The sequence below is a fragment of the Pristis pectinata genome, chromosome 34 (genome assembly GCF_009764475.1).
Source record: "Pristis pectinata isolate sPriPec2 chromosome 34, sPriPec2.1.pri, whole genome shotgun sequence".
Classification (NCBI taxonomy): domain Eukaryota; kingdom Metazoa; phylum Chordata; class Chondrichthyes; order Rhinopristiformes; family Pristidae; genus Pristis; species Pristis pectinata.
The window spans coordinates 910,324-936,992 of record NC_067438.1 but is presented as its reverse complement, the minus strand read 5'-3'; the positions used below and the strand labels follow the sequence as shown (position 1 = coordinate 936,992).

Below are 26,669 nucleotides of genomic sequence, written 5' to 3'. Positions count from 1 at the left end.
TTGAATGGGGGAGCAGACTCGATGGGCCAAATGGTCTAATTATGCTCCTATATCTTATGGTCTTAAAGTCAAGGAGGTGGTAACAACAAAACTGTGGGGAACAACATGACCTGCTACTGGGAGGCTGCAGACATGACCAGAATTCAGTTAACCAGCTGAAGAGATCTGTGGCTCAGGCACACCTGCAATCTCCGACAGGCAGGAATGGGAGATTACACCCAGCAGCCTCGGCAGCAGTTCATACCGATTCCGTGACACGGCGCACCAGATCCTACTGTGTACCCACCAGCTCGGCCACCCACGAGTCCTCGGTCAGCAGACCAGTTTCCTTTGCTTTTACCCACACCCAACACTGCTTGACACGAAGGTCACTGTAGCCAGTACGTATCTGGGGTCAACGGTCCAAGGATCTGACCGTAGGACATTCCCATTCCCTTCCCAATCCAATTCTGCCTGGGACACTATCCTGATCTGCCCTTGTAGAGTCACGGAATTGTACGGCATAGAAACAGGCCCTTCGGCCCATCATGTCTATGCCGACCATCATGCCTATCTACACCAATCCCACTTGCCTGCATTAATTCTACCTCCCTCGGCCCTGCTCCTTCAGGTACCTGACCAGATGCCTCTTCAATGTTGTTACTGTTCCTGCCTCCACCAGCTCCTCTGGCCGCTCGTTCCAGACACCAGCTACCCTGTGAAAGATTCACCCCTCAGATCTCCTTTAAACCTCCTCTTCTTCAACTCACCTGCCATGGGAAACAGACACTGGCTATTTACCCTGTCTATGCCTCTCTTCATTTTATATACCTCTATCGTGTCACCTCGACCTCCCTCACTCCAGGGTAAACAGTCCCAGCCTATCCTCACTCAAACCCCTCCAGTCCAGCAAACCACCTTGTGAACCTCTCCAGCTCAATCACACCCTTCCTATAGTGTGGTGACCAGAACTGCACGCAACACACCAGCTGCGGCCAAACCGACATTTTGTACAACTCCCATACCCAGTGCCTCCACCAATGAAGACAACCTTCACCACCCTGTCTACCTGTGTTGCCACTTTCAGGGAACTATCTACATGCCCCTCAGTCTCTCTGCTTTTATGACCCTCCGCAGGGCCCTGCCGTTCACTCTTTACGTCCTGCCCTGGTCTGACTTCCCAAGATGCATCTCTTTGAATTTGTCCATGTTAAACTGCATCTGCCACCCACTTTCCCAGTTGATGCAGATCCTGTTGTAAGCTTAGAGAACCTGCTTCATTCTAACAGCACCGCCAGTTTAAGTGTCATCCGTAAACTTACCAACCGTGCCAGCTACATTCTCATCCAAATCATTCATATACGTGACACAGAGGAGCCAGCACCGATCCCTGCGGCACACCACTGGTCACAGGCCTCCAGAAAAACACCCCTCCACTCCCTCCCTCTGATTCCTACCACCAACCCAATTATGTATCCAGTTGTCCAGCTCCCGTGGATCCCTTGTGTTCTGGAGCAGCCGACCATGCAGGACCTTGTCAATGGCCACATAGACAACATCTGCTGCCCTGCCCTCGTCAATCTTCCTGATCTCTGCTGAGGGGCAGCTTGCAGTGAACAGTCACGGGACCTGGTGGGTCCTGGTGTTGGGCACGGAGACAGCAAGGAGGGCTGAACATCCACCCTGCATCAACAATGGGCCATCACTTTATCAGCAGCCAAGTTAATCCCAGGAGAGGACAGATCAGGGAAAGAACTGGACAGTGTCGATAAACCAGAGGCAGCACCAGAACCTCTGTCCTGGACACGCTGCACCTCTGGATCTAAACCCAATGTTGTCCCTTGAAATGTCGCCTGGTCCATCGCTCCCAAACCCACCGGTTCCCCCTGCCCTCAACGTCTCTTTCATTCTGTTCAGAAGCAAAGATCTTCCTCCTCCCCCACGCCCCAACACCCACCACATTCCATGACAAAGTTCTCGGATGCAGCAGATCCAGATTTCCGGAAACACAATGATGAACTCCGACCCCAGACAGGTAAGGAAGTAGTGCAGTTTATTCCATAACTCTGCACACACAGTGAACACTTCAGAGAATTATACACACCTCGTAAACAGTCTGCACTTAACGCAGTTCACAGCTCAATCCATGAAAGACACACCTCTCAATATATTAAAGACAGACACAAAAAAACAGTCCACATTTAACATGGTTCACCCCTCAATCCATGAAAGGCTCATGCTATAAAAATAGAAACGAAAGGTGCTCCATTTTCCTTCTGTACAGAGAGGACAGCTCGCAAGGCAGTACAGGTTGAAGAGGACCTGGAACAGACAACACCCGTTACAACAGTACAAGCAACAACTTATCAACAGAGGCCACAGAATGCACTAAAGGAGGGGAGTGAGTGAACGGGGCAGAAAACTACCTCACCGTGTGTGCTCACACTGTCTGCAGCGAGTCTGGTGTAGTGTAGAGACCACCCACAATGAACCCGTCCTATTCTCCGACTGTTGCCCGTTTGATGAGTGTGTGCTGGGGTTAGTGGCAGCCCACACACCTGGGTTGGTCAGCCTCCAGGGACTTTGTCTGATGCCTCTACACTTCATTAGAGTGCAGGAGAATGAGGGTGATCTTGTAGAGGTGTATACAATCATGAGGGCACAGATAGGGGAACGCACACAATCTTTTCTCCCCAGGGCTGGGGAATCAAGAACCAGAGGGCGTAGATTTAAGATGAGAGGGGAGAGATTTAATAGGAACCTGAGGGGCAACTTCTTCACCCAGAGGGTGGTGAGTGTACGGAACGAGCTGCCAGAGGATGTGGTTGAGGCAGGTACATTAACAACATTTAAAAGACATTTGGACAGGTCCATGGATGGGAAAGGTTCAGAGGGATACGGGCCAAACGCGGGCAAATGGGACTGGCTTAGATGGGCATCTTGGTTAGCATGGACCAGTTGGGCTGAAGGGCCTGTTTCCGTGTTGTATGAATCTATGATTCAGAGGACAAGCCCAATCTGCTTCTTCACCACCCCACCCCAGAATCAATCGTCACTCCAGTTCAGAGCTGGTCCCAGTGTTCTATTTGTGCTCCCAGCAGAGCTCTGCACAAGTTGTCAAAAGCTCTGCAGCCATCTCACTGTTTCTGCAACTGTAAAATGTTCTGAGGGCCATTTTGTAGCCCAGGGAAGCCCTCCTCTGGTTACCCCATCCTCGTCCATGACCGCAGGGCCACACAGACAGGGCAAGGACCTGTCCATCCCGCAGTGTAGCCGTGGCCACTCTGGGCTGCAGGAAGCCTGACGCCCGACATGGATCTCACCAACGCCACTCTGAATCTGGTGGTGGCTGAGGGTTGAAAACCGGCCTCAGGACCCTGGGGGACACCCATTTGCTCTTCCCCCCCAAGCATGGCTCGATAATCGATAATGAGGGGAGGGGCAGTGGGGAGAGGGCACAGTGGGTGTTCCCCAGGTCTTGCGATACATGGAGGTTGATTCAGGGCAAATGACAACTGTCAGTCGACGTCAGGGGCTTCCTTCTGTAGCCCCAATGACCCCCCTTCCTCATCCTCCCCCTCTTCCCCTTCCATCCCTTGTCCTTCTCCGCCTCCTCCCCCCTCCATCATCCTCCCCCCTCGTCCTTCTCCCCCCTCCCTTCTCCCCCCTTCCTATCTGAGGTACGAGGCACAGTTTGACATCTCGCCTGTGAGACTGGGAGCTGGCCACTCGGCCCCTCGATCCTACTTCCTCAGAGCGAGGTCCAATCCCAGCCCCACCTCCTCTCGCCCCCTCCCCCCCCCCCACACACAATTCCACAACCACCAACAGACTGAAAAACATTTGATCCCAACCAGAAACGTATGCAGTGACTCCAGCTCCGGAGCTCCAGGGGGACAGAATTCCAAAGATTCACCTCCCTCCGAGGGCAGATGCTTCCCCCACCACACCCCGCCCCTCCCCCTGCACCGGGCTACCCCTCATTGTGAGGACTGTGCTAATTAGCTGGTTTACTGCAAGCCAATGGTAGGGCAGAGCTGATAGGTTGGTTTACTGTGGATGGTCTCTACCTCAGGCACTGGGAAGTTCCCACCCCCTACCTCCTGTGCGCCCCCACCGACCCATTTGTACCTACCCCAAAACTTCACAGGTCAGTGACTCTTCTCCTGAAAAGAAAGGCAGAGCATGAAAACACATTCACCCTCCCTCCCCCAAAACACCCCCCTCCCCAAATAACCCCCCAAAACACCCCCTCCCCAAACAACCCCCCAAAACAACCCCCCTCCCCAAAACAACCCCCCTCCCCAAAACAGCCCCTCCCCCAAGACGAGGGCAGCAGGGGAGCACCACCACCTGCAGGTTCCCCTCCCAGTCCCACACCATCCCCAGATGGAAACCTATCACCGCGGGGGCTAAACCCCGGGACACCGTGGGAGCACCTTCACCAGAGGGTCCGCAGTGCCTCAGCCCCCACCTCCTCCGGGTGGGCAGTAAGTGCTGACCTTGGCCATATCCCGTTACACAGGGGGCATTGACAGGCTGGGAGGGGGGTTCGCACCCACTGCACCCCCCACCATCAGCTCGGCTCCCACCCACCCCAAAGGCAGACGGAGAGCAGTGCGCAGACCACGAGCCCCGGCCTTATCAACAACACACCAGTTACCTTTTCACCTTCCTCTGTACAAACGTTGAGCTGGGAGTCTGAGGGAGGGAGGGACAAGACAGCATGTGATACTGACCACATTCCCCCCACCCCCAAACCTGTTCCCACCCCCACCCCCACCCAAACCACCACCACCCACCTCCCTGCCATTACCCTGGATATTGCCACCGTCTTCACTGTAAACCGTCAGCCAACACCTCACACTGGAGATGGGGGGGTGTAGGAGCCAGAGGGGGTCACAGAGACAGGGAGGGGTGTAGGGGCCAGAGGGGGTTACAGAGACAGGGAGGGGTGTAGGGGCCGGAGGGGGTCACAGAGACGGGGAGGGGTGGAGGGGAGGAGAAATGCAACTGAAGCCGGGATGGGACCAGACTGGGGTAGCAGAAACAGAGGGGCCGAGTGGCCAGCTCCTGCTCCTCGTTGCTTGGGATGAGCAGGCTTTTCCCAGTCTCTCCAGAAAACGAAACACCACAGATGCTGGAAATCCAGGAAAGACTCCACAGGTCAGGCAGCACCTGTGGGGAGGACCGGAGCCAACGTCGGGAACCCTGGCCTGGTCACCGGCCTGACTGTCTCCACAGAGCAGCCCCTGCCCTCCCCGGCCGCACCACTCGCCCCCGCCCTCCCCGGCCGCGCCCCTCGCCCCCACCCTCCCCGGCCGCGCCCCTCGCCCCCGTCCCCAGCCGACGAGTCTGTGCCTTGCCAGCCGCAGACACTCACTGTGCGGGAGCAGGCAGCCGTAGAGCAGCTTGAGGACACCGTACAGGACGAAGGCACAGACCAGCATCCCCAGCACGTCCTCCACCGACGGACCCGACGCTCCTGCAGGCACAGCAGCAAGATTCAGTCAGGACCCTCGGCAGATCAGTCCAGAGTCCTGCCGGGGCCAGACGGGCGGGATGGTGGGGATGCCGGGGATGCCAGGGCCGGACGGGTCGGAGGCCGGAGCTGGAGCTGGATGGGTGGGATGTGTCCCCCGGACGAGGACGCTGGGACTGGGATCAGGGGGGTTGGGGGCGGGGGGGCAACGTCTCGGAATGAGGGGTCGGCCGGAGATGGAGAGAGGTTTCTCCACCCAGAGGGTGCTGAGGGAGTGCCACGCTGTGGGAGGGGTGGTGAGGAGGGACGGTGGTGGAGACGGAGCACTGTGCTGTGGGAGGGGCAGTAAGGAGGGAGGGAGAACCGCGGGATGGGTGGTGAGGAGGGAGGGAACGCCGCGGAAGGGGCGGTGAGGAGGAAGGGAACGCCGCGGAATGGGCAGTGAGGAGGGAGGGAGCGCCGCGGGAGGGGCGGTGAGGAGGGAGCACCATGCTGTGGGAGGGGCGGTGAGGGAGGGCTGCACCACACTGCAGGAGGGGCGGTGAGGAGGGAGGGATCGCCGCGGGAGGTGCGGTGAGGAGGGAGGGAGCGCCACACTCTTCACCTGCCACCTTGAGGGTCAGGCTCTTGCTGACCCCTCCCTTCACAGACACATGCTGCACATGACACGTGTAGATGGCACCGTGATCGGCCGCGCTGGGCTTGACCGAGATGACGCTGGTCACGTTGAAGGTGCCGTCACTGTTCCTGTCATGTCCGTTGAGCCAGCTGTTGGGCAGATGCTCCACACTGCTGTTTCCGGGCACCCTCCGGGTCCAGGTCACACTGACATCCAACGGGTAGTAGCCCAGCACCTCACACAGGACGTCCTGCGTCTGCCCTGGGTTCAGGTACAGGGGGTCCGGTCTTAGCACCGGGGTGGGTGGCTCTGCAACACAAACAGGAGGCAGTGAGAGCCCCACCCGTGGGTGGGTCACACCAAGAGCCGGGCGTGGCCCCCAGGGCTTTACCCTGGGGTTTGGCTCTACACCCTGCGGGGCATCCAATCCCCAGTCCAGGGGTCCCAAAGGGTCTGTCAGCTGGTTTACAGCCCACCCCATCCCGTGGCCTGTGTTCCACGGGCTGGGGGAAGTGGCTTCTCGCTCAGGAACAACAAACACGCACACGGACTGATTAGTAAGTTTGCAGATGACACAACGATTGGGAGAGTTGCAGACAGTGTAGAGGTTTGGCTAAGGACACAGCGGGATACAGATATGGGCGCAGAAATGGCAGATGGAGTTCAATCCAGCCAAGGTTGAGGTGTTGCACTTTGGGAGGTCAAATGTAAGGGGAAAGTGTACAGTAAATGGCAGGGCTCTTAACAGCATTGGTGTACAGAGGCAAGTCTATAACTCCCGGAGAGTGGCCACGCAAGGACATAGGGTGGTACAGAAAGTGCACAGCACACTTGCCTTCATCAGTCGGGGCGCTGAGGACAGAATCAGGATGTTACATTACAGCTGTACAAAACTTCGGTTAGACCGCACTTGGGGCATTGTATGCAGTTCTGGTCACCATGTTACGAGAAGGATGTGGAGGCTTTGGAGAGGGTGCAGGAGAGGTTCACCAGGATGCTGCCTGGATTAGAGGGCATGTGCTGTAGGGAGAGGTTGGACAAATTCGGGTTGTTTTCTCTGGAGCGGCAGAGGCTGAGGGGAGACCTGATAGAAGTTTATAAAATTAGGAGAGGCAGAGATAGGGTAGAGAGTCAGTCCAATACTAGAGGGCATGAGTTTAAGGTGAGGGGGGAATGTTTAAGGGAGATGTGTGGGGTGTTCGTTTACATAGAGAGCGGTGGGTGCCTGGAACAGGCTGCCAGAGGTGGGGGTGGAAGCAGATACGATCGAGGCACTGAAGAGGCTCTTAGACAGACACGTGAATGGGCGGGGAATGGAGGGTTGTGATCCTCTGCTGTTTAATTTGGCATCGTGTTCAGCACAGACAGGGTGGGCCGAAGGGCCACTGTGTTCTGTCCCTGGTTTAGAGATGTCCTTCAGGGGCCTGACTGCCTTCCACGTCCAGTGACCCAGGAGGGGACGGTGACAGATCACAGCAGGGTACAGACAGGCTGTGGGACAGGCTGACACGTGCCAGATGGAGTTTAGTGCGGAGACGTGCCTGGTGTCAGGGTCTGCTGGGAGGGATGAGGAGAAGCAATAAAAGATCCTGTTCTAAAAGGTGGGGGGGGCAGGGGCAGAGAGAGCTGGGGGCATGCACGGGGCATTGAACGTGTCGGGGGGGGGGGGTGAGAAAGGGTGAATGAGACGGACACAGTTCTGGGCTTTATGGAGAGAGGCGTACAGAGGAACAGCAGGGCAGTCACACCCAACCTTTATACAGCACCGGAGCAGCCTCAGCCCAAGGGTTGGGGTCAGTCTGCTCACCACCTGGTGGGAAGGATGTGGCGGGACAGCAGGGGGTCCAGAGAGGTTGATGGGGAGGGATCCTGGGGTGAGTAGCTACAGTCACAGGGGGCAGATCGGAGAGGTTGAGACTGAAGTGGCATCCAGGCAGAGTGGGTGGTGGGGTGGGCTGTTCCCGCTGGTGGAGGAGGCCAGGGACCAGAGGTCACAGGTGTGTAGGAAAGGGGTACAGAACCCGGAGTGACATCAGGAGGAAGTGTTTTACACAGTGTGAGGTTGGGACCTGTCTGCAGCTGGGGGCAAGTCCTATGGTGACCCTCAAGAGGCAACCGGAGAAATATGCAGCGAAGAGAAACTTGCAAGAGTCCAGAGATGAGGCTGGGGGTAGAGCTTGTCAGTTGTTCTGGTAGAGAGTTGGTGTGGACAGAACAAGCTGAACATACTCCTTCTGCATTCTCGGCAAGGAAACGGGACCTTCCTACAGCTGGGCGGCCAGAACCGCGCACGGTGCTCCAAGTGTGGTCTCACCAACGACTTGTACAGTGGCAGCACCATGTTCCCACTCCTGTACTCAGAGCCCTGACTGATGAAGGCCAGGGTGCCAAACGCCTTCTTCCCCACCCTGTCTACCTGTGTCACCACTTTGGGGGACCATGTACCCGTACCCCGAGGTCTCTCTGTTCCACAGCACTCCCCAAGAACCCTGCCACTTACTGTGCAAGTCCTGCCCTGGTTTAACTGACCAAGATGCAACACTGTCCAAGTTAAGTTCCATCTGCCATGCCTTGGCCCATTTCCCCAGTTGACCGAGATCCTGTTGTAATCTGAGACAACCTTCACCACACCATTCTCTGTTCTGTCACTGTCCCATCACGCTCTGTGACAACTGTTCCTCCCCACCAGTTGTTAACCCATGTGGACAATGCCGGGGGATGGACACCCAGCTGTAATGGAGTCACTGGCATAGCCTCCAGCCGAGGTTACGGGCTGCGTCAGAGCACAGGGACCGTGTGCAACTGCACAAATCCTGGGGAATCTCTGGGTGGGCAGTGAAACACCCAGGAACCTGGGCTCAACAAAGTCCCAGAGCACAGAGGTGGGAAGGGCAGGGAAGGGGAGCGTTCACATTGAACCTGTTGAACAGACCCCTCATGCACTAAAAGATGCTTCCTTAATCTCTCAGTGTACCTTGCCGTGGCCCTTGCACCTTATTGTCTGCCTGCACTGCACTCTCTCTGTCGCTGGGACACTGCACTCCCCATTCTGTTTTCCTTTTACTACCTTGCTGTACTAAAGTCTGGCAATGACCTGTCTGGATGGCAGGCAGGCAGAGCTTTTCACCGTGTCTGGGTACAGGTGACAATAACAAACCAACACAAACCCTGGTCGGGCCACAGCTCGGGGGCTGCATCCCGATCTCCGCACTTTCGGGAGGAGGTGAAGGCGGGAGAGTTACCGGAACAGTTCCAGGGAGGAGGGGTTTCAGCCCCAGGGGGGAGACGGGAGAAGCCGGGACTGTTGCCTCGGAGAGAGAAGGATGGGAGGAGATGGGATGGGGGTGGATGGAGACGGGGTGAACAGAGGGAAGGTGTTCCCACTGGCAGACGGTTCACGGACCGGGGCACAGATTTAAGGTGAAGGGTGAGGGATACTGCTTGGGGAGGAACCTCCTCCCCAGGGAGTGGGGACCGTCTGGGACTCACAGTCTGTTGGGGGGGGGGGGATGGAGGTAAGAACAGAACCATCAGGGTCTTCCAACGGGAACTGGATCAGTACAGGGGGAATAATTCACAGGGATGTGCGGCAAGAGGGCAGACAGAGGGACCAAGGGGACTGGTCAACCGGGAGCCAGCACGGATGGGATGGGCCAAAGGGACGCACCTGAGATCTTCAGGCTGATGGCCTGCTGCGACTGCAGGTTGGGGGCGTAGACGGTGCAGATGTAGGTCCCCTCATGTCGCAGGTCCACGCTGCGGATCAACAGCGACGCATTACCCCAGCGGTGCAGCAGGTCGAGCAGCAGCTCTGTGCCTGGCTGCGCCACATGCACCCGGTCCTGCAGCCCATTGTAGGCGTAGACCAGGTGCCCGCTGCCCTGGAACTGGTAACGCCACTCCAGCGCGAAGCCTGTCGCCCGGTCCAGAGTGAAGCCGCAGTCCAGCAGCACGTCCTGGCCCAGTCTGGTGCTGACGAGCGGCGTGCGGCTGAACACGTTCAGGACAACTGCAGGGGAAAGAGAGAGAGGGAAGGGGTCGCCTGTCATCAGGGGAGGTGCAGGGACTGGTGTTTACCCAACCGTGGCAGAGCCCTCGGGCACTGAACCCAGGTCACCCAACTAACCCACCCCCCGCCCTGACATCTCACACCGTACCTCCCTCCCCACCAGCCCTCCCTCCCCACCGTCCCCCCCGGCATCTCACACGATGCACCGCACCTCCCTCCCCACCACCCCTCCCACGGCACCCTTCACACAATGTGACACCCCCTCAGCACCTCCCCTCCCTCAGTACTGCCCATCCCACAGTGTGACCCTCCCTCACTACCACCCCTCCCACAGCATGCCGCCCCCTCCACACTGAACCCCCCCCCCCCCCACCGTGCGGTGCCCCCTCCCCACCAGTGTGGTCCGGGTCCTCTCCCGTCCCGCTGAGGTGTTGACCCAGGGCACAAGCTGATGGGACTGGGCCAAACCTGTCTATGCCACCTTCCCTCTCACTGGTCAACCCCCCCCCCCCCCCCGTGTGGGGGCAGGGGGAGGCACGGGGGACGTACCTGAGGTTTGGACAGGTGCAGGCTCCTCCTCTGTGCTGGGCTCGGTCACCACCCGATGGAGACTGGTCACACTAAAGGAGTGGTCCCAGGTGCCCAGGTGAGTGCTGAGCCACCTCCGGGACTGGTAGGCGGGGGTCCTCTCGTCCTCCGTCAGGGGGTTGGCCCAGGCCACGGTCGCCTCCTGGGGCAGGTACTTGTTGATCTCACAGCTGTGCTTCTCCCTCAGGTCTTCTGGACGGCGGAAGCCTGGGTGCGCCATGACCTGCGAGTAATCTATTCCGGGAGGGGAGAGGAGGCAGATCATCCCTCAGTAACCAGCAGGAGCAGCCGGACAAGGCCACTCTGCCCCTCCAGCCTCCCTACCCCATTCAACAACACCAGTGCAAGTCTGACTGTCACGCCAACATTCCCACTGACCCTCAGTAACCTTTCACCCTCTCAAAGATCAAGAATTGGTCTCCCTCTGCCTCAAAAATTAACATTAGTGAGAATGTTAAATTCTCCATTCTGAGGATAAAGGTCCCGACTCTGTATAGTGTAATATTACGTAGGAAATATACCTTGGCAAGGAAGAGTGCAGTGGAATCATCTGTTAGTACCAAACAGGTGAAGTGTTGCTTTGTCAACTGGGACATAAACATCACAGGATTCGAAGTATGAGAGAGCTGGTGAGGTGCTCGTAAGCTGGATGGGAGTGAATGTTGTGTCTTTATTTACGAAGGGCAGTAAAGAAAAACCTGGGAACTGTGGGCCAGTAAGCCTCACATCTGTGTTGGGTAAGTTACTGCAGGGATTCTGAGGGATAAGATGTAAGCATTTAGAAAGATATGATTAGGAATAGTCAGCATGGCTGTGTGTATGGGAGATCATCCCTCATGAACTTGACTGAGTTTTTGAAGAGGTAAGGTTGATGAGGACAGGGCAGTACCTGTGGTCTATGTCGACTGCAGTAAGGCCTTTGATAAGGTTCCACATGGTAGGCTTCAATGGAAGGTTAAATCACATGGAATCCAGGGAGATCTGGCTAATTGGATACACAATTGTCTTAATGGTAGGAAGCAGAGTTCCTCGCTAATGTCCAGGCCATTGAGAACAAAGTTAATGAAGGGCAAGACTGACCTACCAAAGTGAACTGAGGGACTGCTGTGTGCTGTCTCACCGAAACGTAGCTCACACCTGTTTCACCTGACTGTGCTATTCAACCTGACAGCTTCTCAATCCACCAAATGGACCATACAGCATCCTCGGGCAAAGTTAGAGACGGAGGGGTCTGCTTCTCAATCAATAACTCATGGTGTTCAGACGTAACAGTCCTGGCGAGCTCCTGCTCACCCAGCCTGGACTATCTAATGGTGAAGTGTCAACCATGCTACCTGCCACGGGAGGTCACCAGCTATCCTGATGGCAGTCTACATCCGACCCCAGATGGACATGAAGTCTGCACTCAATGAGCTATACTCTGTGGCCAATAACCTTGAAACAGGCTACCCTGAGGCCCTCTTCATTATCGCAGGCGACTTCAACCAGGCCAAAATACTACCAGTATGTCTCCTGTCCCACCAGGGGCCCTAACACCCTGGACCATTGCTATACAACCATCAGAGATGCCTTCCAAGCCACCTCTCACCCTCACTTTGGGAAATCAGACCACCAGGCTGTGCTCCTCCTCCCTGCATACAAACAGAAACTGAAACAGGAGGATCCGGTACGGAGAGTCGTGCAGTGCTGGTCTGAGGAAGCAGATGAGCTCCTACATGACTGCTTTGGGTCAGTGGACTGGTCCATGTTCAAAGACTCAGCTGCCAGCCTAGATGAGGGTGCCACCACCATCACAGACTTTATCAGCAAATGTGTTGAGGACTGTGTACCAAAGAGGACAATATGGGTGTTCCCAAACCAGAAGCCATGGATGAACCAGGAGATCCACTCCTTGCTGAAGTCGAGGACTGCTGCATTCAAATCAGGTGACCCTGACCTTTACAAGAAATCAAGAGACAACCTCCAGAAAGCTATCAGGAATGCCAAGAGACAATATCGGTTCAAAATAGAGTCCCAGACCAGCCGTCAGTTGTGGCAGGGCTTACACGCTATAACGGGCTACAAAATGAAGTCGGGCTGTGTAGTTAACAATAGCACATCCCTTCCTGATGAGAACGCATTCTATGCGCATTTTGAACAGAAGGGGAGCGGATCGTCATCATCCACCCTGACAGCCTCTGGAACATGATGCAACTGAGCCCGTGATCACTGCCGAGGACGTAAGATCAGTCTTCCAGAGAGTGAACCAGAGGAAAGCATCTGGCCTGGATCATGTCCCTGGACTTGTGCTCAGGTTTTGTGCTGATCAGCCAGCAGGGCTATTTTCAGACATATTTAACCTCCCCCTGCTTCAATCTGAGTGAACATCACCATTAGCCTGTCCTGGTCCAACCATGTAGACACTAAGGCCAAGAAAGCTCGCCAGCGCCTCTACTTCCTCAGGAAGCTAAAGAAATTTGGCATGTCCCCTTTGACACTCACCAACTTTTATTGATGCACCATAGGAAGCATCACGGCTTGGTATGGCAAGACCGCAAGAAACTGCAGAGAGTTGTGGACACAGCCCAGCACATCATGGAAACCAGCCTCCCCTCCTTCGACTCTGTCTATACCTCTCACTGCTTTGGTGTAGCAGCCAGCATAATCAAAGACCCCACCCACCCGGGACATTCTCTCTTCCCTCCTCTTCCATCAGGTAGAAGATACAGGAGCCTGAGGGCACGTCCCACCAGACAAGGACAGCTTCTACCCCACTGTGATAAGACTATTGAATGGTTCCCTTATACGATGAGATGGACTCATGACCTCACGATCTACCTTGTTGTGACCTTGCACCTTATTGTCTACCTGCACTGCACTTCCCTGTAGCTGTGACACTTTACTCTGTATTCTGTTATTGTTTTACTCTGCACTACCTCAATGCACGTAATGAATTGACCTGTACCTTGGTACAAGTGACAACAATAAACCAATCCCACCTGTTTCCCTCACACCTCGGAGTTTATGGGATCTTACCAAAGACCTCGAGGAACATGCCAGGCTTCAGGTCAGGGGGCACAGCCACACCTGAGGGCGGTTCGTTTTCCATCTCCTTTCCGGAGACTTTCCGCAGCAGCAGGAGAGCTTCGGTCTGGTCCACGGAGCCGGGGAAGTTCCCCTTGCCCCGTGCCTCCTCCACAAACTTGCAGTCCATCAGTGTCCCAGACTCCGGCGCAGAACCCTGGCTCAAAGCTGGGCACAGACAGCATCGTGATTAACCTTGGCAAACACTCAGGAGCCGCCGCGTCCCAGCCGGTACCCTTGGGAATGCCATTCCCAGCAGCTGCTGGAGACTTGCCCCCGACCTCCCGTGGTTGGTCCGGACCCCCCACCTTCCCGGATTCACCCCCTTATAACGCCCTTCCCATGATTAACCTGCGAGTTCGAGGAACCCACCAAGGGTGGGAAGTTCCCAAGGGAATGCTCCGTGCCAGCATTGGGAGGAGCTGGCGGGAGGGACGGGGACACTGTGATACGGTGATGCACCGCCCGCAAATACATCCGCAGAGTGCCAGTGTTTACAGAGGGACCCGGCGGGAGTCCCGGGGAGGGGGGGGGGGTGGCGGGAGTCCCGGGGAGGGGGGGGGGGTGGCGGGAGTCCCGGGGAGGGGGGGGGGTGGCGGGAGTCCCGGGGAGGGGTGGCGGGTCCCGGCGGGGGGGTGGGGGGTCCCGGCGGGAGTCCCGGTGGGAGTCCCGGTGGGGGGGGGTCCCGGCGGGAGTCCCGGGGGGGGGGGTCCCGGCGGGAGTCCCGGGGGGTGGGTCGGTATTCGGGGGGGGGCGGTCCCGGAAAGGGGGTTGGTATTCGCGGGGGGATGGGGGGTCGGTCCCGGGATCGAACCGGAGTTTCCGGAGCTGTGAGGAGCGACCGGGGGGAGAGCACGGGCTGGCGGGGCCGATAGGTCGGAGCAGGCCGGGGCGCGAGCGCCGAGGCTGGCAGGGGACGGCGGGCCGAAGGGCCTGTTTCCGGGCGGGTGGATCGCCCCTGTCCCCGGGACTCAGGCCGGGGGGTCGGCGGGGCTGGGGGCTTTACCTAGCGGGCAGCAGGTGCCGAGGAGCAGGGCGAAGCCGAGCCGGGCAGCGGCAGCGTCCATGGCGGGGCGGCGGGAGCGCTGGGCCGCTGATCACTGGAGGTTTCACTTTCTCTTCCCGGAACAGCAGCGGGGTGGGAGGGGAGGGGAGGGGAGGGGAAGGAGGGGACGGGGAGGGGAGGATTCGCCGGGACCCTCTGCTGAAAAATCCCCCACAGTGAGAGAGACAAAGCGGCCGCAGACTCGGGACGAAACATTAAACTCCCACCCCTCCTCGTGACCCCCCTCCCTCCCCGTGATGCCCTCCCATGCTCCCCTCCCACCGATCCCCTCCCTGACCCCCTTCTCCCCCTATCCTACTCCTCCCCTCACCCCCCTTCCCCTCCAGCCCCCACACCCCTCCCTGTCTCCGTGACCCCCTCCGGCCCCCACACCCCTCCCGGTCTCTTATGACCCCACCACGTCTCCATGAACCCCTCCAGCCCCCACACCCCTCCCTGTCTCCGTGACCCCCTCCGGCCCCCACACCCCTCCCGGTCTCTTATGACCCCCCCCTCTGGCCCCTACACCCCGCCACGTCTCCATGAACCCCTCCAGCCCCCACACCCCTCCCCATCTCTGTGACCCCCTCCCGGTCTCTGACGCCCGCCCCGGCCCCTACACCCCTCCCTGTCACTGTGACCCCCTCCAGCCCCACCATCAGGGACACCCACCATTCGGGCCGTGCCCTCTTCTCACTGCTGCCATCAGGCAGGAGGTACAGGAGCCTGAAGTCCCTCACTTCACGGTTCGACAACAGCTTCTTTCCCACCTGCCCCAACACTGCCCCGGACTGTATCTCACTTCTCCCTTCCCCGGCCTTCACTGCTGTTGTGCCTCTGCTGTTTGTGTAAGTTTAGTGTAATTCTGTGTCGTTGCTCTGAGCCACTTGTCTTGTCACATCACTTGCACCCCAGCACGGTCTGAGCGCGATTCCCCCCTCCGACCTCTCCCCAGTTGAGGTCAGAGCGGGCAGCAGTGTGATCGGCCTGCCTGCCAGCCGTAGGCCCAGGCCCCCAGTACAGGAACCAGGCCACTCAGAGGTATTTTGAAAAGCTTTTATTAAATTACAAAGAACTTAAGAGTGGTTGGACAATGAGAAAATGGAAATCAATTCATATATAATTTGTCTGATCCTATCTGTTTTCAGTGGAACTATACAAAAGTCTTTAAGGAGAGGTGAGATCAAACACAGGTAGGATCATTTAGTTTGTTGGCTACTCATTCAAGGGGTGTGGGTTTCACAGGCTGAGCCAGCACTTAATTGCCTGTCCATAGCTGTCCCTGGTGGTGAGCTGCCTTCTCGAACCGCTGCCGTTCTTGAGGTGTGGGTACACCCACAGTGGTGTCAGCGAGGGAGTCCCAGGACTTTGACCCAGCAACGGTGAGGGAATGGCGATAGATTTCCCAGTCAGGATGGGGTGAGGGTTTAAGGGAAGCTGCAGGGGGTGCTGGTGCCCTTGGTTGGGGAGGTGGTAGGTCTGGGAGGTCACTGGGCGAGTAAGTCACTTCGCAGTCAGTGCACAGTGCAGAGAGTGTGCAGGGAGGGAGTGTTCAGGCTGGGGCGGGGGGGTGGTGAAGCGGAGGGGGTAGACTGCTGAGTAAATATTGGCTCACACTGCAGCCAAATCCCTGTGTTCCCTGATGGTGTTATTATTGTATGTCACAGACTAAAGATGGCACAAGAACAGTGTGTGTGCACTGTTGGTGAATGTTACCCTAGATCAGTGGTGTGGGGAGCAGGGTGTTGGTAGGGTCAGTGGTGTGGGGAGCAGTGTGTAGGGTCAGCGGTGTGGGGAGCAGGGTGTTGTAGGGTCAGCGGTGTGGGGAGCAGGGTGTTGTAGGGTCAGTGGTGTGGGGAGCAGGGTGTAGGGTCAGTTGTGTGGGGAGCAGGGTGTTGTAGGGTCAGCGGTGTGGGGAGCAGGGTGTTGTAGGGTCAGTGGTGTGGGGAGCAGGGTGTAGGGTCAGTGGTGTGGGGAGCAGGGTGTTGTAGGGTCAGCGGTGTGGGGAGCAGGATGTTGTAGGGTCAATGGTGTGGGGAGCAGGGTGTTGTAGGGTCAGCGGTGTGGGGAGCAGGGTGTTGTAGGGTCAGCGGTGTGGGGAGCATGGTGTTGTAGGGTCAGTGGTGTGGGGAGCAGGGTGTAGGGTCAGTGGTGTGGGGAGCAGGGTGTTGTAGGGTCAGCGGTGTGGGGAGCAGGGTGTTGTAGGGTCAGTGGTGTGGGGAGCATGGTGTTGTAGGGTCAGTGGTGTGGGGAGCAGGGTGTAGGGTCAGTGGTGTGGGGAGCAGGGTGTTGTAGGGTCAGCGGTGTGGGGAGCAGGGTGTTGTAGGGTCAGTGGTGTGGGGAGCAGGGTGTAGGGTCAGTGGTGTGGGGAGCAGGGTGTTGTAGGGTCAGCGGTGTGGGGAGCATGGTGTTGTAGGGTCAGTGGTGTGGGGAGCAGGGTGTTGTAGGGTCAGCGGTGTGGGGAGCAGGGTGTTGTAGGGTCAGTGGTGTGGGGAGCAGGGTGTAGGGTCAGTGGTGTGGGGAGCAGGGTGTTGTAGGGTCTGTGGTGTGGGGAGCAGGGTGTTGTAGGGTCAGCGGTGTGGGGAGCAGGGTGTTGTAGGGTCAGTGGTGTGGGGAGCAGGGTGTAGGGTCAGTGGTGTGGGGAGCAGGGTGTTGTAGGGTCAGCGGTGTGGGGAGCAGGGTGTTGTAGGGTCAGTGGTGTGGGGAGCAGGGTGTAGGGTCTGTGGTGTGGGGAGCAGGGTGTTGTAGGGTCTGTGGTGTGGGGAGCAGGGTGTTGTAGGGTCAGTGGTGTGGGGAGCAGGGTGTAGGGTCTGTGGTGTGGGGAGCAGGGTGTTGTAGGGTCAGTGGTGAGAGAATCATTGGTATGGGGATCCCCTAAATCCCACGCCCACACAAGAACCAATAGCAGAGCTCTGCTCCCCACTGTCTGGCATGGGACTGAGGAAGAACTCAGCTGCTGGGCAGATATTCCCTCCCAACAGGCTTCAGACCAGAGTCAGACCCAAATTCTCTGGCATGGAATTACAATTTTCCAAAATCCTGGGCATGCCTCTCCTTGACCCCTCCCGGAATTGGAGATTGGCTGAGAATGTGGCCGAGGTTTCGGGGAACAGGTTCTGTAGCCGGACCTCGGGGTGGAACAGAAAATTCTGAGCCCGGATTTCCGGAGTGAACACCAATAGGCCATTCGGCCCCTCGATCCTGCCCATTCACTGTGACTGGCTGATCTGCCCCATGTCTCAACTCCTCTCTCCAGTTCCTCGTTGCCCTCAATTTCTTGATCTTTCAAATATTTATCTGTCTCCCCCTTCAACCTATCCAATGATCTGGTCCCCAACACCTTGGAGGGCAGAGAATTCCAGAGATTCACCCCACACTCCCACTTCCCGAGAGAAGGTTATTTGCCACTCTGTGGTCAATAAGCAGCTCTTATCTTGGGGTTTATGGCTCTCCCACAGAAACATCTCAACATCTTGGATTGTGCGTCTGTCTCTGTCCGTGGATGGTTGAAGCGCAGGAGACATTCCGAACTTTGTCCCAGAATGGGGAGCCAGTACAGGGATCCATGAAAGCGGGCAGCCCGATCCCACTGGATGGTCTTCTGCTGGTCTGCTGACTCTTAGGAAAGATTGGGACGGGGTTTCCAGGCTGCGAGGCGTTTGAGGGAGGTTGGGTGCAGGGAATCCTGGGCACAGCCATGGATATCTGGTGGGTGTCACTGGACGGTCCACAGGGCACAGGTGGAGAGGTGTGGAGGAGGTGGAGGTTTCAGGTGGATGTTTCAGGCGATTGGCTCGGTCTGATGGTGTCACTGCTGTGACGAGATCCTCCCACGACGGAGGGCACACTGGGTTACCCCCCGGCCCAGGTACCAGATCTCATTGCGCCGCCCCAACAGTCGGATTTGGCTGATGGGGGGAGAGGAAAAGCACTGTTAGTGAAGGGCAGAGGATCCCCCCACTCCCCAACAGGTGAGCCCACAGGACGGGCTGCACGGGGAGCAGAGGACACACCATCTGGGGAATGGGGTACTGAGTACCAACGGGGAGAGGAAGATCCCATCATATCAGCTACTCTCCCCCTGTCCTCAGCCTGTAGACTGTCCCCCCAACACCCCCTCCCACACCCTCTGTACCCCCAACATCCCCTGTCCCTCCCACACCCCAGTCCCTCTCCCACACCTCCTCCCACACCCTGTCCCCTCCCACACCGTCCCCCTAACCCCCCCCCCACACCTCCTGCATCCCCACACCCCCTGCACCCCAACTCCCTCTGAGGTACCCTCTGTACCCCTCCCACACACCCCCACACCTGGTGTTTCCCCCACACCACCTGCACCCCCTCCCCCTCCCACTGTACCCCTCCCACAACCCTTCCCACACCCCGTCCCCCCACCCCCCCTGCACTCCCACACCCCTTCACCCCAACTCCCACACCCTATCCCCCCACACCCCCTCCCACACCCCCTGCACTCCAACCCCCACACCTTCTGTACCCCTCCCACACCCCCTCCCACACCCTGTCCCCCCAACACACCTGCACCCCAACAACCACTGTCCCCTCCAACCCCGCTCCCACACCCTGGTCCCCCTCCCACACCTCCTGTCCCCCTCCCTGTCCCCCTCCCACACCCTGGTCCCCTTCCCACACCCCGTCCCACACCCCCTGTCCCCCCATCCCCCCTCCCACCCACACCCTCTGTAACCCTCCCTATACCTCTGTACCCAGTTCACCAAACCCCTCCTGTACTCTGAACCCCTCTTGTAACCCTGCTACAGTTGGTACCTTCCTGGACCCCTCCCCTCCTGTACCCTGTACACCCTGGACCCTATATCCCCCCACCGCACCCCTCCGCACCCTGTACCTGCTGAACTCAGCCACGTAGAAGCGATCCTGCAGGAAGAGCTCCCTCCGCCGCAGCAGGTCCTCGAACAGCTCCTTCGAGCTGCGCTGTAGGTGGAGGAGGAAGGGACTGGCCAACCGCGCAAACACTGTCTGCGCCGGAGAATAGGTCAGATAAACCTGCAGCAGGAGAGAGACCAGGTGGGAGGGGCCGAATGGTCACAGTCAGTGGGGTGTGTGGTCTCACTGGGTCAGAGGGCAGGGCTGTGTCAGGGTGGGCGGGGTAATTGATGGAGAAGGGCAGAGCCAGGGGGTGATCCTGGGGGTGTCGGGGTAAGTGCGAGGGGTCCTGAGACCACAGACCCTGTCCCACTGACCAGGGGTGGGGTTCAAGGGAATGGTTCGCGGGATCTCAACCTGGGGGCAGGATTAAAGGTGAGGAGAGGGAGGGGTTGCGGTGAGATCCAGATGTGAGGATGAGGCATGGACCAGATGTGGGGGAGAGCGAGGGGGTAGGTGGGTCAGATGTGGGGGATGGGGGGTAGGTGGACCAGATGTGGTGGGAAGGGGCAGGTGCACCAGATGTGGGGGGTGGAAGGGGTTATTTGGACCACGTGGGGAGAGGGTGGGGTTGTGTGGATTCCCAAGGTGGGGAGTGGGAGGGGTGGGTGGGCCCCAGATGTGGGCTCCAGGTGTGGGGAGGGAGGGGTGGGTGGGCCCCAGATGTGGGCTCCAGGTGTGGGGAGGGAGGGGTGGGTGGGCTCCAGGTGTGGGGAGAGGGAGGGGTTCCCACAGGACAGGGCAGATGTGGAGTCGACCTTCCCCTGGCTGGGAAGTGTGGGACCAGAGTCCCAGAGGGAGTGGTGTGCGATGGGGAGCACGTTTCCCCCCCCCCCCCAGAGTCCTGACTTGGTGGGGGCTCAGTGCCTGAGTTTGGGACGGAGATCAGCCGGCAATCGATGGGAGGGGTAGAGATGGGACATACTGCAGTGTCACTGAGGTGGAAAGGCAGCCATGATCTGACTGAATGCTGGGTCAGGAATGATGGGCTGAATATCCTGCATCATATGATATCCCTTACCCCAGCACACTGTTCCCAGGGTGGTGTGTGAGGGTAAAGGAATGTGGTGGGGGGGAAGCATGTTGTGACTGATGTTACGAGCCAGATTGCAACTTGGTGAGTGTCCCTTTAAGGCACCTGGACAGTAGTGCAGTAGTGTGTGTGTGTGTGTGTGTGGTGTTACCTGACTGCTGCACATGAAAAAAAGGACTATAACTGGAGCATACTGGCAGTTGCACAGAGAGATGGAGAGAGAGAGAGAGACTGACTGCTGGTCTCTGTATCTATGGGTGAAGCATAATGGCTGTGACCGTCACTATACAATCCATGTATGGATTTTTGGAGCAAACTGTGGAGGCCACTTTGTTGTTAACCTGCACTGGAAAGCAGGTGTATCTGTGGGCAGCCACATATCAGGTGCCCTCGGTGTGGCAGATACTTCAGAACAAAGCAATGGAGATCTTTGGTGATTGAGGTGTCGTATGGGTTCCATCATGGAACTTGTGAATTTCGTAAATTCCTCTCTACATTCTGCTGTGGTTTTCAGGAAGCCTTCGCTCATCATCTTGCTTCATGACTTGCTGAACTGAACTTTGAGAACTGTTCCTTGACCTGGGGTTTGGGAACTTGCTGCACACACACTTCAAGTTTATTTTTGGGGTCAATGTTTAATATCTAACCTTTTTATTTCTTATTATTACTAGTTATTAATAAATAGATTCTAACACTTATACATGGCTCGCTGTGTTTCTGTTGTTGTTGGTACGTAACACTGAAATCTTCGCTCCCCACCCCCATTGTCTCAGCCAAGGACACCTCAGTCCCAGTATGGTACAGATAGCCCATGGGGATGCAGCAACCTAGCAGGAGGACATTCAGCCCATCGAGTCTGTGCTAGCTTATTTTGCTGTAGCCCATCCTCAACATGTTCCCATCAACTCCCTCCAGATTCTACACCTGACCCACCCACTGGGGGCAGTTTACGATGGCCCATTACCCCACTGACCCCGCAGGTCTCTGGGATGTGGGAGGGAACCGGAGGAACCCATGTGGTCACAGGGAGAACGTGCAAACTCACACAGACAGTGAATGGTCAGGCCCTGGGGAGTGTTGTAGAACAGAGGGACCTGGGAGTACAAGTGCATAGTTTGCTGAAAGCAGCGTCACTGGTAGACAGGGTGGTGAAGAAGGTGTTTGGCACACTGGCCTTCACCTGGCAGGGCACTGAGTATAGGAGTTGGGAAGTTATGTTGCAGTTCTGTAAGATGTTGGTGAGGCCACACTGGAGCATTGTGTACAGTTCTGGTCACCCTGTTACAGGAAAGATGTTACTAAACTAGAAAGAGTGCAGAAAGATTTCCCAGGATGTTGCCTGGACTTGGGGGCCTGAGTTACAAGGAGAGGTTGTTTAAATTGGGACTTTATTCCCTGGAATGTAGGAGATTGAGGGGTGACCTGATAGAGGTATATAAGATCATGAGGGGCATAGACAGGGTGAGAGAACACAGTCTTTTTCCCAGGGAGGGGGAGCTGAAAACAGGAGGGCAGAGGTTTAAGATCAGAGGTGAAAGATTTAAAAGGGACATCAGGGGCAGCTTCTTCACACAGAGGGTGGTGCGTATTTGGAACGAGCTGCCAGAAATAGTGGTTGAGGCGGGCACATTAGCAACGTTTAAAAGCCATCTAGATAAGCATGGATAGGAGAGGTTCAGAGGGCTATGGGCCAAAAGCGGGCAGATGGGACCAGCTCGCTGGGCAACACGGTCAGCAGGGACCAGTTGGGCTGAAGGGCCTGTTCTGTGCTGTGTGACTCTGTGAAGCAGTGCCGGAGGTTGGGATCGAACCTGGGTCTCTGGAGCACCCACAGGGAAGACCGGCTCTGGAACTGGGACCGGCAGAGTGGGACGTCAGCCCAGCCACGGGGATTCCTGCCGCCAGGACCCTGGTACCTACTCACCAGCTCATCCCGAGGAACGGGCGGGTTGAAGAGAAACCGACGGGGCAGGAAGGCGAAGACAGCCGTGGGTCTGGGAACGCCGTTGATGTTCCGGTACAGGGTGAGTGTGGGTGCCGTCCGCTCGATCTGAACCACTGAGGAACAGTCATTCGCTGAGTGCGACCCACGCAAACCTGCCCCTCCCACGGCCCCTGCAACGGGCAGTGATCCCAGCGCTGGGGATCCGGTCCCCCCAACCACTAACCCCAGGGATCCGGTCCCCCCAGCTGACCCCGGGGATCTGTTCTGTCCCATTGACCCTGAGGAACTGGTCCGTCCCATTGACCCCGGGGATCCGGTCTGTCCCACTGACCCTCCACTGGTGATCCAGTCTCTCCCACTGACCCCGGGGATCCGGTCTATCCCACTGACCCAGGAATGCAGTCTGTCCCACTGACCCCGGGGATCTGGTCTGTCCCACTGACCCAGCGCTGGGGATCCGGTATCTCCCACTGACCCAGGGATCCAGTCTCTCTCCCTGCTGATCCACTTGTGAAGGTCTGCTCTGGGCTGACTGGCTTTGCCGTGGGGGCGGGGGGTGGGCATCAAGCCTGAAACAGGTTGCTCACCATGGCCACGGTGGCCCCGCCCCCCGGCCGCAATGGCCCCCCCCCCCCGGCCGCAATGGCCCCGCCCCCCGGTCTGCGGTGATCCGACCAATGATACTGGTCCCTCACTGGTCGGTCAGTCAGCCTGAGCCCGGAGCCTCCGACGTGCCTCACCTGGTCTGTTCTGCCTGTTGAAGTACTCCCTCAGGCGCCCGATGGCTCTGTACCTTGCCTCAGTGGGGAGGACCGGGGTGCCCACCCAGTAACCCGGCGCGTAGAAGCGAGTCTGTCAGAGCAGCGAAGTGCACAGGGTCAGGCAGAGAACATACAGCAGTACAGCACAGAACAGGCCATTCGGCCCATGATGTTGTGCCAACCTTGATGCCAGTTTATACTAAGTGTCCTCCTCCTGTGTATCATCCGCATCCCTCCATATTCATGTGTTTAAAAGCCTCTTAAACTCCACCAAGCTGCCTCCTTCCACTACTACCCCTGGTAACCCATTCCAGGCACCCACCACTCTCTGCGTAAAATAACTTGCCCCTCATGTCGCCTTTAAACTTCCCCCCCCAACCTTAAAAGTATGTCCCCTGGTGTTTGACATTCCTACCCTGGGGAACAGATTCTGACTGTCTGCCCTATCGGTGCCTCTCATAATCTTGGAAACCTCCATCAGGTCTCCCCTCAGCCTCCCCCGCTCCAGAGAAAACTCCCCAAGTTTGTCCAACCTCTCCTTATAGCCCATGCCCTCTAATCCAGGCAGCAACCTGGTGAACCTCTCCTACACCCCTGCACAGACTCCACATCTTCCTGTAATGGGGCGACCAGAACTGCACAAAATGCTCCGTGTGGCCTGACTGGAGTTTTATACAGCTGCAGCATGAAGCCTTTATGTATGGAGGGAACTGGAGAGTGGACGGTTGGGGTGTGGTGCTTACAGGTGGGCACAGTGGAAAGCAGCTGCTGGCTCTGAAGCACCCACACCACCCCAATGCACACCATGGCACAGCCACTCTTTCCTTACCTCATATTCCAGGTCTCGACACAAAGTTATGTAGAAGGGGCACTCAGAAGCATCGGTGCAGGTGAACTGCGTCCGGGTCCTGCAGGGAACAATGGCCAGGTTAATGCTTGTACTGCCCAACACGACCGTGAGGAGCCCCGCTCACAGCTCGCTGGGCGCACGCCACGTGAACCATGCCTAGCCCAGAGGAAGGGCAGACGGGATCAGGGTGGGAGCAGGGGCGGGTGACCAGAATGGTTCCAGGGATGGAGAACTCGAGGGAGGAGAAGGTGGGTGGACGGGATCTGGGTGGGTTGAACAGAGGGACACAGGAGACTGCAGATGCTGGAATCTGGAGCAACACACAAACTGTTGCAGAACTCAGCGGGTCAGTCAGTGTCTGTGGGGGGAAATGGGCAGTCGACATCTCAAGTCGAGACCCTTCGTCTGGACTTGAGATAGAAACAGGGTTGGGGAGCTGTCAGGTTGGGGATTGGGGGGGTCTCCTGGTCTGGGAGACCAGGATGACCACAGGTGGGGGAGGTAAGAGGGAGTGTCCGAGAGCCGCCACCCAGCCTCTGCAAAGTCAAGGTCAGTCCGCCAGACCACAACGGCACTGCCCTTGTCTGTGGGTCTGAGGTTGAGGTTGGGGTCAGTGCGGAGTGAGCAGAGGGCTGGGTGTTCGGGTGGAGTCACGTCAGTGGTTGGAAATGGAAGTTGAGGTTGGGGTAAAAGACCAGACGTCCAAGAGGAGCAGGAGGAGCGTTGGGGATGGAAGGGGCATCAGTGGGGGGTAAAGACTTCTTCCCAAACAAATATGCCGGGAGGTGGAGGCGACACAATACCAGCCTGGAGCTCGCTGAGTGCGGGAGCAGGGGTACGACGGTGAGGCCTCTGCTGAGGGCAGACCACCCTGCACCAGAGAGAGGGAGGTCAGAGGGGATGGTAAAGGCGCGGCAGGGGTTGGGGCTGGGGTCAGGATGGGGCAGTGGGGTGGTGGGCACAGGGCAGGTGAGGCAGGGGGTAAGGGGGCTCGGAGGACTGAGAGGGGTTGTGGTGGGGTATGAGATAAGATGTGGGGAGGGGTTGAACAGAGGGAAGGTGTTCCCACTGGCAGACGGTTCAGGGGCAGAGATTAACGTGAAAGGTGAATGATATGGGGGGGGGTAGGTGAGGGGAAACCTTCCTCCCCAGGGAGTGGGGATGGTCCTGGACTCACTGTCTGTGGGGGTGGGGAAGCAGTCTGTGTCAGGGCCTGAAAACACTGGAAACACCAGCAAGACAGAACCAGAGACAGGACTTCAACCCCAGTCATCACCTCTGTTTCTCTCCCCACATATGCTGCCTGACCTGCTGAGTGTTTCCAGCATCTCCAGCTCGCATCAGGACCGGGGTGGGGGAGAGAGTAACTCACGGGGCTGCGGGGTGGGGTGTGCGACTGAGGGAGTTAATTTTCAGGGGCTAGCACGGGACATGAAGGGCGGATGGCCTCCTTGTGCAGTGCTGATGCTCTGATTTGTACTGGTACAAACATGTCCACCGCTCAACACGGGGATGGGGAGAGGGGTGCAGGTGGGGGCGGGGGCTGTGGAGAAAGTAGGGGGAGTGGAGGAGGTGGGGAGGGGGTAGTTGAGGATGCAGGGGACGGAGTGGAGGAGGTGGGGAGGGGTGGGGGAGGAGGCAGGGGGAGGTGTCTGTGGGGCAGGGGGAGGGGTGGGGGAGGTGGCGAGGGGTGGAGGGGGAGGTGGCGAGGGGTGGAGGAGGAGGCAGGGGGAGGGGTGGGAGAGCGGGTGGGGAACGAGGGGAGGAGGCAGTGGGAAACGACTCGCAGCCTTATTCCCCCCCCCCCCCACGGAACAGTCTCAAGCCCCCTCCCCGAAGGCTCCGGGTACCTACAACTGAGCCGAGCCTCCCTGACACAGGAGGTGAAGTGCCCACAGCAACAGCGCCAGCATCTTGTCTGCTCCGTGCCTCACTGGGGGTAGAGAGAAAGGCAGCAGATTAGCCTGTGGTCCCGTTTCCCCCGGCAGCCCACCCACCCCTTGGGAAATGTGAGTGGGGAGCACCCCTGCTCACCCCCACCTGGGGCTCGTGTCCCGCGGAATCGCCAGACCCTCCCGCTCAGACCCCAAGACGCAGCGAAGCAGGAGCCTGGCCGTGTGGTGCAACAACAACCTCTCGCTCGGCGCCGGTACAACTGAAGAGCTGATTGTTGACTTCAGGAAGGGGAAGGAGGGTGAACATGCACCGGTCTAACGTCAGGGGATTGACGGTGGACAGAGTCAGCAGCTTTAAATTCCTGGACGACCTGTCCTGGGCCCAGCACACAGATGCAATCACAAGGAAGGGGCCCCAACTTTCCTAGGGGGTTAAGGAGGTTCGGCTTGTCACGGGCACACCCCTCCCCACCATTGGGGGTATCTACAGGAGGCACT

General features: G+C 57.9%; 2 protein-coding genes across 2 annotated transcripts; both read right to left on the bottom strand.

The window, feature by feature from the left end:
• Positions 1–2,015: 2,015 nt before the first annotated feature.
• On the bottom strand, positions 2,016–14,896 carry LOC127585928 (tapasin-like). Its single transcript, XM_052043679.1, has 9 exons — positions 14,747–14,896; positions 13,693–13,908; positions 10,639–10,911; positions 9,748–10,089; positions 6,066–6,389; positions 5,363–5,464; positions 4,643–4,680; positions 4,115–4,145; positions 2,016–2,301 (listed from the first exon to the last, which is right to left on the bottom strand). Exons 1-8 carry the CDS (start codon positions 14,805–14,807, stop codon positions 4,131–4,133), a joined length of 1,371 nt encoding a protein of 456 aa, XP_051899639.1. The 5' UTR covers positions 14,808–14,896; the 3' UTR covers positions 2,016–2,301; positions 4,115–4,130.
• Positions 14,897–16,756: 1,860 nt separating this feature from the next.
• LOC127585936 (heme-binding protein 2-like) lies at positions 16,757–26,193 on the bottom strand. Its single transcript, XM_052043690.1, has 6 exons — positions 26,131–26,193; positions 24,256–24,334; positions 23,406–23,517; positions 22,645–22,778; positions 19,650–19,807; positions 16,757–18,693 (listed from the first exon to the last, which is right to left on the bottom strand). The coding sequence occupies exons 1-6, from the start codon at positions 26,187–26,189 to the stop codon at positions 18,594–18,596; spliced, it is 642 nt and encodes a 213-aa protein (XP_051899650.1). The 5' UTR covers positions 26,190–26,193; the 3' UTR covers positions 16,757–18,593.
• Between the last annotated feature and the right edge of the window lie 476 nt (positions 26,194–26,669).

What these genes read in the sequence shown, in the direction of transcription:
- LOC127585928 (XM_052043679.1), bottom strand. Translation starts at nt 14,807, where the DNA reads ATGGACGCTGCCGCTGCCCGGCTCGGCTTCGCCCTGCTCCTCGGCACC. An exon ending in CATCAGCCTGAAGATCTCAG is followed by an intron (nt 6,390 to 9,747) that starts GTGCGTCCCTTT and finishes TTTGTGTTGCAG; the next exon opens with AGCCACCCACCCCGGTGCTA. An exon ending in CCTGACCCTCAAGGTGGCAG is followed by an intron (nt 5,465 to 6,065) that starts GTGAAGAGTGTG and finishes CTGTGCCTGCAG; the next exon opens with GAGCGTCGGGTCCGTCGGTG.
- LOC127585936 (XM_052043690.1), bottom strand. Translation starts at nt 26,189, where the DNA reads ATGCTGGCGCTGTTGCTGTGGGCACTTCACCTCCTGTGTCAGGGAGGC. An exon ending in CAGGGAGGCTCGGCTCAGTT is followed by an intron (nt 24,335 to 26,130) that starts GTAGGTACCCGG and finishes TGTTCCCTGCAG; the next exon opens with GACCCGGACGCAGTTCACCT. An exon ending in TACGTGGCTGAGTTCAGCAG is followed by an intron (nt 18,694 to 19,649) that starts GTACAGGGTGCG and finishes TCCCCCCATCAG; the next exon opens with CCAAATCCGACTGTTGGGGC.